General features: G+C 45.4%; 1 protein-coding gene across 1 annotated transcript in view; it reads left to right on the top strand.

Moving 5' to 3' along the window:
- The window catches only part of RAD54L2 (RAD54 like 2), an 86,756-nt gene that overhangs the window by 63,315 nt on the left and 5,121 nt on the right, over positions 1-18,320 (top strand). The window contains exons 7-22 of the mRNA XM_060164022.1: positions 470-586; positions 910-1,136; positions 1,930-2,112; positions 2,249-2,382; positions 3,975-4,171; positions 5,242-5,584; positions 6,269-6,446; positions 7,638-7,880; positions 8,103-8,221; positions 9,523-9,641; positions 11,458-11,557; positions 12,304-12,509; positions 12,928-13,100; positions 13,620-13,816; positions 16,254-16,453; positions 17,655-17,744. Coding sequence (XP_060020005.1) covers positions 470-586; positions 910-1,136; positions 1,930-2,112; positions 2,249-2,382; positions 3,975-4,171; positions 5,242-5,584; positions 6,269-6,446; positions 7,638-7,880; positions 8,103-8,221; positions 9,523-9,641; positions 11,458-11,557; positions 12,304-12,509; positions 12,928-13,100; positions 13,620-13,816; positions 16,254-16,453; positions 17,655-17,744 — 2,826 coding nt within the window. The remainder of the gene's footprint in view (positions 1-469; positions 587-909; positions 1,137-1,929; positions 2,113-2,248; positions 2,383-3,974; positions 4,172-5,241; positions 5,585-6,268; positions 6,447-7,637; positions 7,881-8,102; positions 8,222-9,522; positions 9,642-11,457; positions 11,558-12,303; positions 12,510-12,927; positions 13,101-13,619; positions 13,817-16,253; positions 16,454-17,654; positions 17,745-18,320) is intronic.

The raw sequence follows: 18,320 nt of genomic DNA, 5'->3' as shown, positions 1-18,320 counted from the left end.
GTAAGCAGTGGAGGTGGCAGGAAAGGCCCCGCGCTGCAGGGAGAAGAGATCCTCAGTGCACACTGTGGTCAAGGACAGAGCTGGAATAAGATGGTGGCCTCTCAGGAATCCTTTCAATCCATTCAGTTTCTTAGAAGCACATGATCAGAAGGATCTCATTTGAAAAGTAAGATGGATAAAAATGTACCTCCTCAAATTGATGTTATTTAGATTTTCATCCATAACTTTGGATGTTAACATGCCAAGGGATTAGGACATTTTCTAGTGGTCAGGTGAATACTAGGAAGTAAGAGCCAGTAGAGAAAAGGGAATTTGGGAAGAAGACTGGGGTTTTTCAGATGCCCTCTACTTGTCTTCTCAGGGGATAGTTCCCCAGAGAGCAACAAAGGAGGAGGATGGCAAATCATTTGGGAAAATATGTTTGAGCTAAATGTGGTTTTGACATTCCCTTCCATCTTTTTTTCCCCAGAGGAAATTGTCTTAAGAGCAAGTGATGGACCCCAACTGCCTCCTCGGGTCTTGACCCAGGAAGTGATTTGTTTGGACAGTAGCAGTGGCAGTGAGGATGAAAAAAGCAGTCGAGATGGTAAGATTGAGCCAGAGGTGCCCCTCCTTCCTCCTGACCCAGTGTTTGCCCTGAGAGATTGGCTGTACCTTTGAATAGAAGATTGTTCAGTCCTTCCTCATTCAGTCTGGGGTCTGACTGTGACAAATTTCCCTGAGTCTCCTTGGTAAATATAAGTTTTCCCCTTGTCTTAACATGAAGCTAAAAGAGAGAAATAATAGAAACAAAAATTTTTACAAGTGATAACAAGTTCTAACTTTGTTTCCATGCTCTCTTGTTTTAACAACGAGCAGTAAATTATCTCTGCTTCCTGAGTTTTTGTTTTGTTTTGTTGGCTGCCTCAGAGGTGATTGAATTGAGCTCTGGAGAGGAGGACACTCTGCACATTGTGGACAGCAGTGAGTCTGTCAGTGAGGAGGATGAGGAAGAGGAGAAAGGAGGCACCCATGTGAATGACGTCTTAAACCAGCGCGATGCTCTGGGGCGGGTCCTTGTCAACTTGAACCACCCTCCGGAGGAGGAGAATGTCTTCCTGGCCCCGCAGTTGGCACGGGCAGTGAAACCGCATCAGGTACAGCAAATCTGGACTCTTCTCTTGGTCTCCTTTCAGCTTCCTTGCTGTGGACGTCACCCGCATCACAGCCTGTGAAGTACTTGTTTGGTACCATGAGCAGCTATTGGAAAGGCCTGATTCTTCCTCCTAGCAGTTGATGCTTCAGGATTCCTGATGAATGGGAAGGGACAAGCCTGAGAGATGCCCTATCATGTAGAAGGTGCTAATCTTTTGGCTGAATAATCTTGAGCCTCCTTCTGTGAGATCTGAAAGACTGATTGAGATACTCTCTGGAGAGCAGTACTTTGATTAGGGAGTTGTGGCTCTGGAAGAGATGTGAGAACTCAGAAGTCTGAGGGACTTTCTGATAGGAAGGATCAGAGTAGTTTGTGTTGACCCAGAACCTGGAACCAGGACCAGTGAGTGAAAGCTCTGTGAAGGCAGAGGTTGACTCAACGTAAGAACTCTTAACAGTAAGAATAGCTCCTCATGAAATGGGCTGCCTTGAGGTGAGCAGCCAAGGTCAGCCAGACCAAGCCTAAGTGAAGGACCCAGTCAGGAATTTGGTACTCAAGATTCTTGCCTCAGATGGGCCACTATACCAGGGGAATGCTTTTCTGTGTTTTCTCCGAGAAGAACGTCACCAGCCAATAAACTAGTCAGGGTTCAGGGAAACTTCTGCAGCCATCCACACCAGCTCTCTGGTATAATGTCTGCTCATTTACTTAATTCTGACTACTTCCAAAGTAAGTAAACTAGACCCCTGGTCTTTGCCAGCCAAAGATATTTGTTTGTGTTTGTTCCCTGTCAGATTGGTGGGATCCGGTTCCTGTATGATAACCTGGTTGAGTCCTTGGAGCGATTTAAGACCAGTAGTGGCTTTGGCTGTATCCTGGCCCACAGCATGGGACTGGGGAAAACTTTGCAAGTTATCTCCTTCATCGATGTCCTCTTCCGCCACACGCCAGCCAAAACCGTCCTTGCCATTGTGCCGGTAAGTGGGAAGGCACCACTTGGTCACCCCTCTGCAGAGCTCTGGAGTAATGCCTTACTGGGCACTAAAAAGCCTTATGAGCTCAGCTCTGAGCTTGTTCCCTAAAACTCTCTTTTTGGACTTGACTTTCTGATAGGTTAATACTCTTCAGAACTGGCTGGCAGAGTTCAACATGTGGCTCCCAGCTCCTGAAGCCCTTCCAGCTGACAACAAGCCTGAAGAAGTCCAGCCTCGGTTCTTTAAAGTTCACATCTTGAATGATGAGCACAAGTAGGTGGCCTGCCCTCTCCTCTCTGCCCCTTTCCTTTTATTTTTTTTTATTATTATTTTAAAATTTTTATTTATTTATTTACTTTTGGCTGGCTTGGGTCTTCGCTGCTGTGCGCAGGCCTTCTCTAGTTGCGGTGAGCAAGGGCTACTCTTTGTTGCAGTGTGCGGGCTTCTCGTTGCGGTGGCTTCTCTTGTTGCAGAGTGCGGGCTTCAGTAGTTGCGGCACATGGGCTCAGTAGTTGTGGCTCACGGGCTCTAGAGCGCAGGCTCAGTAGTTGTGGTGCACGGGCTTAATTGCTCCATGGCATGTGGGACCTTCCCGGATCAGGGCTTGAATCTGTGTCCCCTGCATTGGCAGGCAGATTCTTAACCACTGCGCCACCAGGGAAGGTCCCCCCCTTTCCTTTTAGACTTCTTCCCAGGATCTGGATGTCAAGGCAGTCTATCTGGGTATGTGCCTGTCCTCCCAGATTCCTTTTGGTTTCTTGATGTATCCCCCTCTCTCTTCTTGCTACTCATTTTTTCTCTGCCTAGTTTTTCAGTAAAGTCAGAGTCATGTAGCCTGGAAAATTTCTTGTATTCTGCTTGAAGATGTTTTTATATCCTGAAAAATCTGTGTACATGGTCACGTTTTCCCACGTGTATAGTAATAAAATTCAACATGATAAAATGAAACTTTCCATCTCCTAACTTTTCACCTCTTACATTTATCTTTTATTAGAAACCTAATCACCAGTCTCTTCTTTTAAGCACCAATCTATATTTGACCTTTAACAGTACAACTTCCAGGCTTTGAAAGGTGCAAACCTTTTTTTGTTTCAGATTTAAAGAAAATTATTTATATTTCCATTCCGTAAATTCAACCTGGTTTCCAAAAATCTAAAGCTATTTCTTGATCCAAGCCAGCAATCCATGCTACCCTTTCCCCTCGTTGATATGGATAATTGAGAAGGTAGACTTTCTTTTCTGCAGAGACCACCTTTTGTGATGTTTGGTCACACACATCAAAATGAGGAGACTATGAGTGGCCCCACTGGTGGCTGATCACCTGCTCTTTCCTAGATTTCAGGACTGTCAGTCCACACAGCAGTCAATGAAATACAGCCAGGGCTCAATTGTTTAGGAGTAGAGGGACTGTGCTGAGTGGCATCCGGTCTCTGCTGTTCTTTTTCCTTTACTGTGCGTCCTTGGCTCTTTATTCACGAGGACCTGGGCAGGTGAAAGGCAGAATGTTGCCCTTGCTTTTACTACTTAGTATTCATTGTGGGAATAACTTGAAATTCTCCCTCAAATGTAGAATTGTAGTCATGAATGTACATCCAGGGAGGTTGTCACTTTTGCTTGTCTTGTGCCATTGAATTTCTGTTTTTTGTTATTTAACCATCATCAGTGAACCAGTCCATCCTTAGTACAATTAGTGTCTCTAGAATGGTGGGAAAGTCCTTGGGCAGCTGGCCAGCCCTGTGATGCTGCCACATGAAGTCTTTGGCAATAAGGACTTCTGAATGTACATGAACACAGCTTTGACTGTGAGGAATTTTTCCTGGGGAGCAGGGGAAGCAATAATACTTTCTTTCTGTTCACTCTTGCAGGACAATGGCAGCTCGTGCTAAAGTGATGGCTGATTGGGTGTCAGAGGGTGGGGTGCTGCTGATGGGGTACGAAATGTACAGACTCCTCACCCTGAAGAAATCCTTTGCCACAGGTAGACCGAAGAAAACCAAGAAACGTTCTCATCCGGTCATCATTGATCTGGATGAGGAAGATCGACAGCAGGAGTTTCGAAGAGGTGGGCAGCCTCTCTGGGAATACTCTAAAGGGTGATCCAGGGGAAAAGAAATAGTGTCTGCTATAGCACCTAGTCAAATGGGAAGCATTATTGATGTGAGTTGTATCGACATGAACCAGAAATCCTGGTCCCCGAGGTAGGTGGGATGACCTGCACTGGCTCTCAGAAGGTATTGCTTTCTCTGCAGGCAGTGGAATTCTGGGTACGCCAGGCCACAGGCTGGCATGGGGGAGACTCCCCTGTGTCTTTCATAGAATAGTTAGAAGAGTAACTGCTCCCTTCACCACTTCCCAGAGATGTTGTGAGATAGCATTAAGAAAATATAAAGTATTTAAATCGCTAATATACAGAGTAGTAATAATGTTGTTTGTGGATTTATAAAAGAAGAATTTATCCCAATTTTCTTGTTTTTTGGTGAAAGCCATTTTTCTCATAGTTCTAGTTCTGTTCCCTCTTCTATGGGGCCTTGGTCTATTTGGGGAAGAAAATTTTTTTTAAGGTTCAGAGGCTGTTTCATTTTATAGATCTCTTCATCTATGAGATTCTGTTTTTTGGGTTTGCTTCTGTGGCTGAATTTGCCATTTAGCGTTGACTGGCGAGTAACTCCAGGAAGACCTTGTCCTTTAGTTAGTTCCCACCAGCCAGCTCTCAGATGGCACCAAGACAATGGTGAGAGCCAGTGGAAGTGTCTGGATTATTCCCATCAAAATCATCCAGACTCATTTTTAATCCTAGGCTGGTACTCTGTAAAGTCATGCTGTCTGCTACCTAGTTGGTATAAGCCCTAGGAATGCAAGTCAGTTTTACTCTTAGCCTAAAGGGAAAAAAATTAAGGAAAGGAAAGAGGGAAAAGGGATATTTACTGCAAGAGTCAATAGGCCAGGTTAATGTGTCACACCAAATGCACAGGAGCTTGAATGGCTGGCTCCCTTTCACCAATGGGGGCTGACTCTTGCTTTCCTGCTTCCTTCATTTCTTCTGTCTCCTCCAGGGTGCACCCCTACTTCTCATATTGTTGACTAAGAGCAGACCCTCTCACCCTCTTACTCCGGATCCTCTTCCCTCCCTAGAGTTTGAGAAGGCCTTATGCCGCCCTGGCCCTGATGTGGTAATCTGTGACGAGGGACACCGCATCAAAAACTGCCAGGCCAGCACCTCACAGGCCCTGAAGAACATTCGCTCTCGCCGCCGGGTGGTGCTGACTGGATACCCCCTGCAGAACAACCTCATCGAGTACTGGTGCATGGTGGACTTTGTGCGCCCAGACTTCCTTGGCACCCGGCAGGAGTTCAGCAACATGTTTGAGCGCCCCATCCTGAATGGACAGTGTATTGACAGCACGCCTCAGGATGTCCGCCTCATGCGGTACCGGAGCCATGTCCTGCACAGCCTCCTGGAGGGCTTTGTGCAGAGGTGAGCCATCCTCAGGGCTCTGTTTTCTAAATCCTTGGAGAGCCCTGGTGGAATAGACATGACAAGGCTTTCCTGAAGGGGAAAGGTGGTAACAGTGGGAGGGCCCCTTTCTAGTAGGGCAATAGTACAACTTTCCTTTTACTGAATAGCTTTTCCTGAATAGCTAGCAGACGGTGGATATCCAATATTTCAATCTCTGAGTCTGGTCCAGAAGTGCTTTTCTCAGAAGTTAATCTTTGAGGTTACTAGGGATATCTGCCTTACTTGCTGAGAGAAGCAGGAGACAGCTACCATTCTAATGACTTGAGTGAAAGAATAAAGTGGTGGTTCTCAGGGGTATGGCTTCACCAGTTTCAGCATCTTAGAAGATGTAGGTTAGGCCAGTCTGAAGCATCTCCTTGTTTTTCCTTGTTAAGATGGCATGTGTGGAGAAAGCTTAGAGAAGCAGCCCTAGATTAGGGTAAGAACCTGGAGTTCCCAGGTCACTCTGCCTCTTTGCTTTAGTTTTTATACTCAAAATAAGTTTCTTGATGGTTGCTGAGCCAATCCGCATTATGGTAAGGCTGTTGTGAATGTTGAGATCCTAAAGAAGGCGGTGTGGCAGAAATGCAGGGTTCTGTTTTTATCCTGCACTGACCCCTCCTGGGCACACTGCCTTGTCAATTCTGATCTGTACCTTTGTAGGAGAGGCCACACTGTGCTGAAGATTCATCTCCCTGCCAAGGAAGAAAATGTGATCCTGGTGCGACTCTCTAAGATCCAGCGAGATTTGTATACACAGTTCATGGACCGCTTCCGGGACTGTGGTAGCAGCGGCTGGCTGGGGCTGAACCCTCTCAAGGCTTTCTGTGTCTGCTGCAAGGTGTGTTGAGGCCTCAGGGAATACTAAGACACAGACTAAGGATGCTCACAGTCCCAAGGGAGTTGTTCCTGCTGGGAGTCCTTGATAAAGGAAGAAGTTCACTGAATTGAGGGCTCCAAGGCAAGACAGTTCCCGGGAGTGCCACTCATAGACTATAATGTAAATGGTGCCCCTTGCAAATGTGCAACTTGTTATACCAAACTTGAGAAGTCACTTCCTTTCTCACTGATTTTTTTCACCTGAGAAATGGAGTGATGGTGGAACATCGTGGGACAAAATTTTTGACTGCTAGCGTAATCAGGATTCCAGAAATACATAGCATAGACACATTATTAGGGATACCTTCCATTTGATTCTGTATTTAATCAGATCAAGATCTCTTTCATTCTGATAATGCTTAAGATGGTTTGGGGACAGCAAGGCCTAAGTGTCTTTAGCACTGAGCCTCGTGAACAGGTTGATGGACCCTGACTTGTCTTTGACCTGGCCAGATGCTCTCTGTTGTCTCACAAAGGATCTGTTTCTTTGACAGCTCTCAACCAACCTGTTGGATATTATTTCCAATTGAGCACTGCTTTAATAAGTCAGCTGAAGGTGTGTGTCTGGGGACAGATGGGTTTCAAAATATTTCTTTTGTACCCACAGTCCTAGACCAGGGCAAGCAAGCTAAAGCAGACATGGTCTTGAGGATGCTGCGGTGCATACATACCCTTCCCACGCCCCCCCTCTCTTTCCCCTGGAATTCTCAACTCCTGCCACGAATAGTCCCTGAAATGACTTACGGTTGATCATCTGTAAGTTAGATACATTTGTCCATAGGGAGAGATTGGTCTTGTTTCATAGTTTCATACAGTAGTTGGCTGTAGCCACATGGTGAAACAGGAATGTTCTTGTTGTTGCTTAAATAAGAATGCAAGACTTGTGACACAGCCTTTTTGGTTGTGTACCAATCATTCTGGCATGCCTCCTGGTGTGAATTCTCCCATTCATGTATCATAGCAATCAGAGTTGGTTACTGAAAATGAATGTGCAGGCTCTTTGACCATGAGGGGGTTGGGGAGACATTAATTTTTGGTGTGACTATGTGCTGTGGGAGGTGTGTGTTTGAATAACTGCATGTTTCCAGACTCCCTGGGACACCCTTAGATTGTTCTCTGCCCTATGCTTCCTCCCCTTTAACTTGAACCTCAGATCTGGAATCACCCCGACGTGCTGTACGAAGCCCTTCAGAAGGAGAACCTGGCCAATGAGCAAGACTTAGACGTGGAAGAGCTTGGTTCATCAGCGACTAGTGCCCGCTGCCCTTCACAGGGAACAAAAGGCAAGAGTGAGGACAGCGCCTCAATGGGAGAGGCGACCAATAGCAAGTTCCTACAAGGGGTCGGCTTTAACCCTTTCCAGGAGCGAGGCAACAACATTGTCACATATGAATGGGTGAGTCAAGCAGATACTTTTGTGGCCATAAACCACTGCTGAGAAGGGATTGTGCAAAGCTTTCGTGGGGAGAGGGTGGGTCTTGCGCAGTGCACTGTACTGCTAAGGTCTGCAGGGAACTATTAAGGTTGTCCGTGAGCTGCTGCCTTTGAGGGAGAGAATTGTATTTCTAGTAATCTGGCCATGGACCTGCTCCAAGCTGCCTCATTTCCTCTCCTATAGGCCAAGGACCTTTTGACTAATTACCAGACTGGTGTCTTAGAGAACTCTCCCAAGATGGTACTGCTTTTCCACCTGATTGAGGAAAGTGTGAAGCTTGGAGACAAGATCCTTGTGTTCAGGTAGGAAGAAAAAGTGCCGAGTGTGTGTCTTTGGTAAAGAGTGATACAACCCCTGCAGAGTGAGACCATCCGGGGTTGCACCAGCCCCCTTTTATCTCCATGCCTCTGCAACCAGTGCTTCTTGTGAGGACCTTCTTGCATTTCTTCTCTTTCTTAGAGTTTCTTTTTTTATCCAATGCAATTTCTCTGCAAAGAACAATTTGAAACCTTAGGCTAACATTGGAGATCACAGTCTAATCCTTCAAATTGTGACGCAGGCCAAATATGACCTGTGGCCTGTTTTTGTACAGCCTGAGAGCTAGTTTTTACATTTGAAAAGAGTTTTTTTTGTTTTTGTTTTTTTAAAGAAGCATATGCAGGGAATTCCTTGGTGGTCCAGTGGTTAGGACTCTTGCGATCCCACTGCGGGGCACACGGGTTCGATCCCTGGTCAGGGAACTAAGATCCTGTAAGCCACAGGGTGCGGCCAAAAAAAAAAATATTAAAAATTAAAATTAAAAAAAGAGAAGCATATGCAGCAGAGACTGTGTGTGGTCTGCAAAGCCGAAAAATATTTACTCTCTGGTCCTGTACAGAAAACGTTTGCTGACCCCTGGTCTAAACTGCGTCTGTGCCTCCCCAGCCTTTTTTTTTTTTTTCTAAGCTTTGTATATAAGGCCAAGTAAATGATGTTTTTTGTTCCAAGTCACATTCTCAGTCTTGCCAGAGCTTTGAGTCCCATCAAGGCCTCACTCCTCAGGGAAACAGACGTAAAGTAGATTGCTTCTCCTTTGTTCCGACTAGATTATGCTCCAGTGAGAGCTAAGTGGCAGGAGCCTGGCTTGGGAGTCTCAGACTGAGGGTTCCCATGTGTAAAATACTTTGAGAGGAAAGCGGTGATTGTAACTTAGGGAGAGCCTAGTGTTACACTGCTTTTATGGACTGGCTCTCTGGATAACTTGGAAGCAACTTAAATGATCTATCTCCTTAGTAAGATCCATAATATTGCCTGTGGCCTATAATTAGATCTAAGGCATATTCATGCAGTGTTGGTTTTTAATGCTGATGCTATTTGTTACTCTGCACTGAGCTAAATCTCAGAATTTTTCAATCGAGGAAGTAATAGGATAGAGAATTTTTTAGTAGGGTGGTGGTAATAATTGTGTGGATGACTCTACTCCCTTATGAGCTAGGGTGGTTCTTTGTGGGGAGTAGGATGTGGGAGCTCCCACTGTCAGAGGGGAGCCTGCTGAGGTGGGCCTATTGGGGAACAAGATTCCCTTAGGTCCAGGAGCCTTCTGAACCAAATGTGTCCCTTTCAGCCAGAGCCTTTCCACCTTGGCTTTAATCGAGGAGTTCCTAGGCAAACGAGAAGCGCCCTGTCTACCTGGTGCTGAGGGGCAAGGAGTACAGAAGTGGGTTCGAAACGTCAGCTACTTCCGTGAGTTCATTGATGCTTTCTTCCTGGAGCCTTGGCAAGGTCTGCCTAAGAGTTTCCTTCCCCTCTCTCTCTTCCTTTCTTCTCCTACTCCATTCACCATCACATGAACAAGAATATCTGTGATTGACTAAGGAGCAGAGAGACACTAAGAGCGAGCTGCTTTGTGTGAGGCACTGTCCTGGGCTGGGGAGCTTAAGCCAGATAGGGGGAGCGCAGAGATGTAGAAGACATATGCCTTGTCATCATCTGAGGTGCAGCAACTCAAGGACAGATTCAAAGTAGCACTGATTGATTGCCCTCATGGGGGTTCTAAGGAGGACAGAATCATCATGGTGAGGATGGTTGGAGAAGGCTTCCTGGAGGAGGTGGGACTTGCACTAGACTTGCAGAGATGGGGAGAATTTGAATATACAGAGCTGGTGTGGCCCAAAGATCATCTTAGGCAGAAGGAACAAAGTGAACACAGCCTAGATCATGTATTCAAATTGGGGGAGATGATGTCCCTAAGGGGGTGAAAATTGGTTCTCGAGGAGACAAAAAATCTTAACTTTTTAAGAGTATAAAGCACAAATATGTATATAATGAATAAACATATACAGTATATCTGTGGTGTTAAAATTTTATGGAGGGCATGGTGATTGGGAAAAAATGTGTAAAAAGCCTCCTTAGTAGGGTGGTAATGAAAAAAAAAGTTGAGAAATATTGACTTCAGAGACTTATTGACCAGATATTGACATTTGGGCCAGTTAACTCTTTGTTGTAGGGGGCTGTCCTTTGCATTGTAGGATGTTTAGCAGCATCTCTGTTCTCTACTCACTAGATGGCAGTAGCATCCACAGCATTATAACAACCCAAACTGTCTCCAAACATTGCCAAATGTTCCCTGTGGGGTAGCAGGGTGGGGAAATCTTCTTGTTGAGAAGCCCTGGCCTAAAGGAAAGATTTAGAGAAATGGAGGTTCAGGGGGTGGTGATGAGACTCCAGCACAGGAGCTAGCCTGGATCCTTGTGTTGACTATAGGCTTGCCCAGTGAGTCAGTGCTGAGCTTTTTTGTGCTTGGAAATTGTGGGAACTCAAGTTGAAAGGTAGATTGGGGTGTTGATTGAGGGAGCCTCTAATACCAGGCAATTAAACTAATGCTTCCTACATTGGTAGTGATTCAGTTCTCCATGTAGTATTTCATACCCTTAGCTTTGCCCTTTTCTCTGCTTTACTATAGGTGGCAAATGTCACCCCTCTCTTCCCTTATTCATGCTTCTTAACTGAAGCTTACCTTTTCTCTTTCTTTTGAGCTTCCCTCTTTTCACTCATATGTCCCATCCCACTGCTCCAGTTCTATTTTTTTTATGTCTCCTTCGAGCAACTTCTTAGCCTTAGGAGCTTGTTAACAATGTGGATTCCTGCGTGGGGGAGGAACATCATCCATATCAAAACACAAAACCTTTGGTCCTTTTGCAGTCACTAGGATTCACAGGACTGAGGCAGAGCAGTTGCCTTAAGCCAGTGTTTGCCAGGCTTCCTTAACTAGGGTGATTCTTTTGCACTCTGAAGTCTAGGAACCTTGGCCTTAGAATTGACCCAAGATACTAAAGGGAAAAACACAGTTTATAGTCTTTGTTGCACATGTGAATCACTTGGGGGTATTTTAAAATTATAGATGCCTGGGTCTCATGGTAGATCCCCACGGAATGTCCAGGGTGTGGAAGCTGAGCACTGTAGTGTGTGTTTGTTTTGTTTTAAACACATTTGCCCATTGATTTTGCTGTATACCACTGCCCTCATCTGTCCATTTCTTGTGTATTTCCTTCTGTCCTAGGGCTAGATGGTAGCACCCCTGCCTTTGAGAGGGAGCGGCTCATTAATCAGTTCAATGATCCCAGCAACCTCACCACCTGGCTGTTCCTTCTCTCCACAAGGTGAGTGGATCCTGAGAGGGGAGGTCAGAGGACTGCATTCAGGGCATTTGACTGCATGGGCAGGTACCACAAAGGCTTGTCCAAGTTCTGTCAGAAGAAATCTCCTCAGGTTTGTGACTTGTTCTTGAGGTCAGAGAGGGGACCCCAGAAAGAAATTGTGTTAGAAGGGCAATTATGATAGTGTCATGAATTTCTTTGAGACCTTCATTCACAATGGTCATAATTATCTTTTCTCTCAGGACGGTTCTGAGGCTTAGATGATGTGATGAATGTGAAAGTGCTTTAATAAGTAGAAAGTGTAATATAACTGTAAAAGGCTGATGGCATTATTTGTCTCATGCCAAGCGACTTGCAGGCTGTGCTGCCTTCTGCCATCAGAATGCCCTCGATAGGGTATGAACCAGTCATTCTCCTAAGCTGTTAGACTAAACACATCAGAAACATTGGTACGCAGACATTTCCCCTCAGCCAGTGACATCACTCTGGGGCCAAGATATGGGCCTTTACTCATCACAGAGGGATGGGAGGGTGGGTTTTCTTTCTGAGCTGGTAGGTACTTCCATGTTGGACTTTCAGGGCATACTTTTCAGTGCTTGAGGAATGCACTGTTCATTAGCAGAATCATTCAGTATATTCTGCTTAGGATAAAGAGGATAATATCGGGGTAGGAGTCACAGAGGGTAAAACCAATTTGAAAACTATCTTTAAAACTAAAGGTTCTGTGATTATTGGCTTGTGTTTTAAAGGGCTGGGTGCTTGGGCGTGAATCTGATTGGTGCCAACCGAGTGGTGGTGTTTGATGCTTCCTGGAACCCTTGCCATGATGCTCAGGCAGTATGTCGGGTATACCGTTACGGCCAGAAAAAGCCCTGTCACATCTATCGCCTTGTGGCTGATTTCACCCTCGAAAAGAAGATCTATGACCGTCAGATTTCCAAGCAGGGCATGTCAGGTGGGCCATCTTCCAGGCTCAGAAGAGGCACACTTATACAGGCTACCACTCTAATTGTATCAAGAGTGGGAGGGGAGGGGGGCAGGATGTGGAAACACAGGCTTTCAGTCATAGAAAGTTAGCAGTTCCTTCCATCTCATTCTGATTCAAATAATTGCTTAAGAGGGAATTTACCTCAGATTGTTGAAGATGGGTTTAATGATAAGAGCTGAGCTGGTTATGCAATTTTCTCTTAACATATTTCTGTTTCATGAGGGTCTCAGACCTGCTGTTTGACTTTCAGATATGGGGTGGCCTGAGATGGTTTAGATATTGGTAACAATTATGCCACCCACAACCTTTCTTCCAATATTTGTAGCTATGCTTTTGCAGTTTTCTTTGCTGTGAACTGACTTTCTCCATGTCTTCTCCCTTCTAGATAGGGTCGTGGATGATCTCAATCCAATGCTGAACTTTACTCGAAAGGAGGTGGAGAACCTACTGCACTTTGTTGAGAAGGAGCCAGCTCCCCAAGCATCCTTGAACATAAAGGGGATCAAGGAGCCAGTCCTGCAACTTGCCTGTCTGAAATACCCTCACCTCATCACCAAGGTAAGACCCTGGTATGCATGTGTCCCAGTACTGCACTCTCCACTGAGGGAGGCTTGTCTGGCAAGCTAGTTTCCTTCATCCAAAGTTTTGTTTCATGCAGACAACTTGAATTCATCTGCTTCTTTTCCTTGCCCCAGACAGTCCCCCTCCCCTCTCCAAACCACCTATCCTATCCTAGTCTCATCCTAGGAGTGTGTGCTCAGTCATGAGAATAATTTGGCCGTTGTGAGTTTTCCTAGCAGAAAGAGAGGGGGAAAAGTTCTGAAAATATAGTCTGGTAATTCTCTGAACTCTCCCATCCTTTTGATATGGAAGGCAGACTTAGGTTGTCCAAAGCTGGTGCTAGGTTAGAGTTGAGAATTTATGCTGCTGACAGGAAGACAGTAAACCCACCTGTGTGTCTGTGAGCAGGCTCTTTGCTAAGTACTGGAGACAGCCAGCCATTTCTTGGTTTCAAAGTAAGGCTTATTGTATGTCACAAAGACTGGTAATTAAATCAACATCCTCCTGTGTCCCCAGGAGCCTTTTGAGCATGAGTCATTGCTCCTTAACCGAAAGGATCACAAGCTGACCAAAGCTGAGAAAAAAGCAGCAAAGAAAAGCTACGAGGAAGACAAACGTACATCGGTCCCCTACACCCGCCCATCATATGCTCAGTATTACCCCGCCAGTGACCAGAGCCTGACCAGCATCCCTGCCTTCAGTCAGAGAAACTGGTGAGTCACTGAAAAGGGAGGAAGATTTGCTGCTGGGCCAGGGTCAAGCTTTTCAACTGGTTCCTTTTTTAAATAAAGGGAGACCCTACAACTTGCTCTTTGGCTGCTGTGAACTGAGAGGTTCTGCTCTTGGATGAGGTGCTGAAGCAGTTCAGCAGCCCTGGTGTTTTAAGCAGCTCTGGCTGGAAGAGTGAGCTGCTGGGCTTGTGACTCAGGAGAGTCCCTCTGGACTCCCGAGGAGATGCAGCTTCCCATAACACAAATGCCCAGCCCTCCCACACAGCTGCTTCCTATCTGCAGCACCTTGGTGCTAGCCCTCACTTAGCAGCGAAGTTCAAGAGTGAAGGCCAGGTCTTCTGTGGGTCTTGGATTGCAGTCAGGGAATCCTGCTATTCCTAATGGGATTTCACTCTGTGTCCGCCTTATTCCTGAGCAAAAAATCTTTTTCTTGAGTACAGCTTCCAGAACTATTAAGAATAGGAACAGCATGGAAGCCAATTGCTAGGTGGGAGAAAAGCTCTTTGTAGGAAATTATAGAATAGTTATCTCTGTTTTTTTTCCTCATTACAAGACAAAGTGCCTCATAGCCTTTATCAGATCAGCTTCCTGATTGCCTGGTTTGCATTTTTACATTATTTGATTATCTTGAATTAAAGATAATTATTTTGAGAGGGATAGATTTAAGAATTGTTTCTTTTGACTATTCCATGTTTACAAAAAAAAAACTTGTCAAATGAGTTTCTAAAGGAACTGAAGCCATGTAAGATTTTATGTAAGACTAAATTTTGGTGAGTAAATTTGCTACTTTTTATGTATAAGATGCTTTCAAGTAGAAAATTGCCATGTTTCAAAGCCTTCAAACTTTATTTCTGTGTCATTTTCCAAGATACTGTTGCCTGAGTATGTTCTTCTCTGGTCCTCCACCCCTTTTATCTCTTTTCTGGGCTTTTCCTTGTAATAGCAGGAATGGACTAAGTCTGAACCCAGTAGGAGAAAAGCCATATGGAGGGAAGATGTGACAAATGAGCTGGGCTGTGAGGAGATTTCAGCTCCTTTTCTGGCCCAACTCTGGCCCTGTGGGAGGCATTGGCCTCCCACAGCATTTGATGAGCCATCCCATGATCCTGCTGATTCCTTATCCTGTCTGGGTACATGTGAGGAGGCCTTTCCGCCCAAATTCCTAGCCTTAGCCCCTGCAGAGTATGGGGCTTAGGCTAGATTCCTGTTACCCTTCTGACTTCTTATCCTGAGAAGAGTCCCATTGACATCTGAGCAGGGCCCCCAGCTCCTGCATAGCCACCTTGGGCAGGCATTGCGGAAGTGGGTCCCAGATCCTGGTGAGCTTGCCGTGCTACCTGGCCTATCTCGGAATGATGGCATCCACAGGGCCCCAGGGGTTGCCCAAAGGCAACCTGAGAGCAGTGTGACTGAGGAGACATGCAGACCTACTCCAGCAGCAGTGGTGTGTTCTTTTATGTGCCAGTCTTCAGTCAGATGAGGAAGAGCATACCAGTCCAAGAGGCTCTCTTTCTCTGAACTAAAGACCAAAGATGCAGACTTCAGAAAGCTTAGAGACAGGGGCTTTATTTCAGAAACCTTAAATAAGGAGTAGCTTTCTCAAGGTACCAACATCCAGTTGAAAGGAAGGTGAAAAGTGAGGAATGCATCATTGACCACAGGATAACATTTTGGCACTTTGGTAGTAAGAGATGCACAACCGGTACTCAGGCTGGCCATGGCTCTGTGCCATGTAGAAGCCCAACTTCTGTGCACGGCGTTTTGCCTGCTGCTGCTTTTGTGGTGGCTGTGACTTTAGGGGCACTTTGGGGATTGGCCCTGGGAGAAGTCCATTGAAAAGTAATTCAGAAGAGAGAGGTGTCTGCATTACTTATTGAAACTTGAGATTTCAGAGGGTAATGATGGTTAAAGTTGGATAGATAGTCTCAAGACCACCAGAACATGTGACGTCACATGGCCCTATTTTCTTGGGTTAGTGGGAAAATTCCACCCATCTATCTTCAAATTAGTATGCACTGTGTTCTGAAGAACTTCCCCCCCACTTAATGCCTCTTTGCCTCTACCTGACTTCCAAGGACGAATTCCTTCCAAGGACGAATTCCTAATTTATGTAGACAGTCCAAATTCTAGAGGAGCAGATGTCACCTCACATTTCCAAAAAGGCATTATTCCACTGACATTGATTCTTCTTAGACTCTGAGAGGCGTTATCCCTTGCTATCTCTGTCTCCTCTCTGTCTCAGCCCTGCCTCTAGTCTCCTTTTGAATTTACCATACCCTGCAGGTTCTTTTGATCCTTCTCTCAGCAGCATCTGAGGCTGTAGAATGGGGAAGTCTGGAGAGGCTCAGCAGTCTTTGCAGAAAGATAAGTAAGGGCTGTTCTGCCAAACTTCCTTAGTGTGCTTCTCTTTCTCTCCTAGGCAGCCAACACTGAAGAGTGATGAGAAGCCTGTGGCCAGTGTTCGTCCTGTACAGTCCACCCCAATCCCCATGATGCCACGGCATGTCCCACTGGGAGGTAGTGTAAGCTCTGCCTCCAGCACAAATCCAGCTATGAACTTCCCAATCAACTACCTGCAACGTGCGGGAGTCCTTGTGCAGAAGGTGGTCACCACAACAGGTTGGGAGCTCCTGAGTTCTCTTCCAGGGTGCTGTCCCTTTTAAAATTACTTTGTTCATTCAGGAAGTATTTATTAAACAATGTTTGCATTCTAGGCCATACTACATTGGCACTCTAGGTAAAAATAGAGAAGGCAGCAGTCCCTGATCTTGAAGAATTTGCATTCTAATGAAATGTCTTAAGAAGAGCAACATGGAACTGGGTTTTCTTGAATGTGGTGGGTGGGATGGACTCTGAACACTGCAGAGATTGTGGAAATGTCACTGGACATAGGGTTGGTCTTCAGAGAGAGGTGTGAATGTATTGAGTCCTGCCTGACTTGTAGGGTCAGGTGGGTATGAAGGACAGCTCTCAACCTCTTTAGTTAAAAGACCTAAATGTCGCTTGCTTCTTTCTTTGTAAGTTTAATGTAGATCGAGCATGATGGGCCAGTGGTAGGAGTTGGGCAGCCCATCCGTCCCTGCAATTGATTCTGTGGTTCAGGGTAATTGGGAAGGAAAGCATTTCATGATGCTGTTTTTCATCTTGTTATCTAGAAATACTCATAATACATTTTCATGAAAACATCTTAATTGGTTTTTTTGAGTATGAAAATAATAGCTGTTCATTGTAAAAAAAAGAAAAAAATTTGAAACAAATTAAAAACAAAGAGAGAGGCTCTCAGGACTTCCCTGGTGGTCCAGTGGTTAAAACTCCACGTTTCCACTGCAGGGGGTGTGGTTTCAATCCCTGGTCGGGGAACTAAGATCCCACATGCCCTGCGGCACAGCCAAAAAAAAGAGAGAGCCTCTCATAATCCTGTTTCTCTGCTGATTCTTGAAAATGCTCTTTCTCTTCATAGTGACAGGAGCAGCAGATACATGCAAATAGCTTAGGGAGGGAGAAACAAAAATAGAAATAAACATTTGAACTGAAACTTTTTCTAAACCAAAAACTCTATGATTTTTAAATTAAATCAAGGAAAATTGATCAGAAAGATGATCAGATTTCTAAAAAGTTTCTTGTTTTCACAGTATTCTTTGTTTAGACAGTTGTGAGAGGCCCTGCTGGTTTCAAAACTTCCTTGGTTCTGACCTCTGCTCCACTGAGACGCTTTAGGGAAACCATTGAGGAACAGGGGTGGATGTGGACTTTGCATTTTATTTCCCTCCTTCAGTCAGGCCCCATGTAATCTAAATCTGAGGTCTGTTGTCTCCACTAGATATTGTTATTCCTGGACTCAACAGCTCCACAGACGTACAGGCAAGAATTAATGCTGGTGAGAGCATCCACATCATCCGTGGGACAAAAGGTGAGAGCCTGACCAAAGGGCTTATTCCCTACCTTTGGTTGAGAGTGGTGGGCTGGCAAGCAAAATAAATACATATGGTTTGAGCTAGAGAGAAGATAGGAATCATCCTATAGGAGTGTAACACGTGGGGGAAACATGAGAAAATGACATTTCTAGGAGCTTAGCCGAGTGGGGTGGGCTCAAAGGATATCTGTCAGTGGCTTAAAAGAAAGGAGTTAGGGTCCCTGCATTCCTATATTTTGCCATCGTTTTTATGGAGACTCTTGGAGTGGGTTTGGATACACACAGTGTTTTGTATTGGTCTCAGCCTATCGATAGTATCGGCTAGGAATGCCTGGGGCACTCATCCAGTCCTGTAGTACTTGTGGCAAGCCCCCACATACATTTCCCCAGAGCCAGTGTTGTGGCTAGACCAGCCCTTGTTGTTCTTATTATGATTGCAAGATGCACCTCAGCAACAATCATCAAGGAACTTTGAAAAAACAAGGTTTACTACTCACAGGTCCTGTAGGGTACATGGCACACTCAAGGGCCACACAGGAAGGTTGGGGGGGGAGAGAGAGAGAAAGAGATTGT

The sequence above is a fragment of the Lagenorhynchus albirostris genome, chromosome 10 (assembly GCF_949774975.1).
Source record: "Lagenorhynchus albirostris chromosome 10, mLagAlb1.1, whole genome shotgun sequence".
NCBI lineage: Eukaryota > Metazoa > Chordata > Mammalia > Artiodactyla > Delphinidae > Lagenorhynchus > Lagenorhynchus albirostris.
The sequence above is the reverse complement of the archived record's forward strand: the minus strand, read 5'-3'. Positions and strand labels throughout refer to the sequence as shown.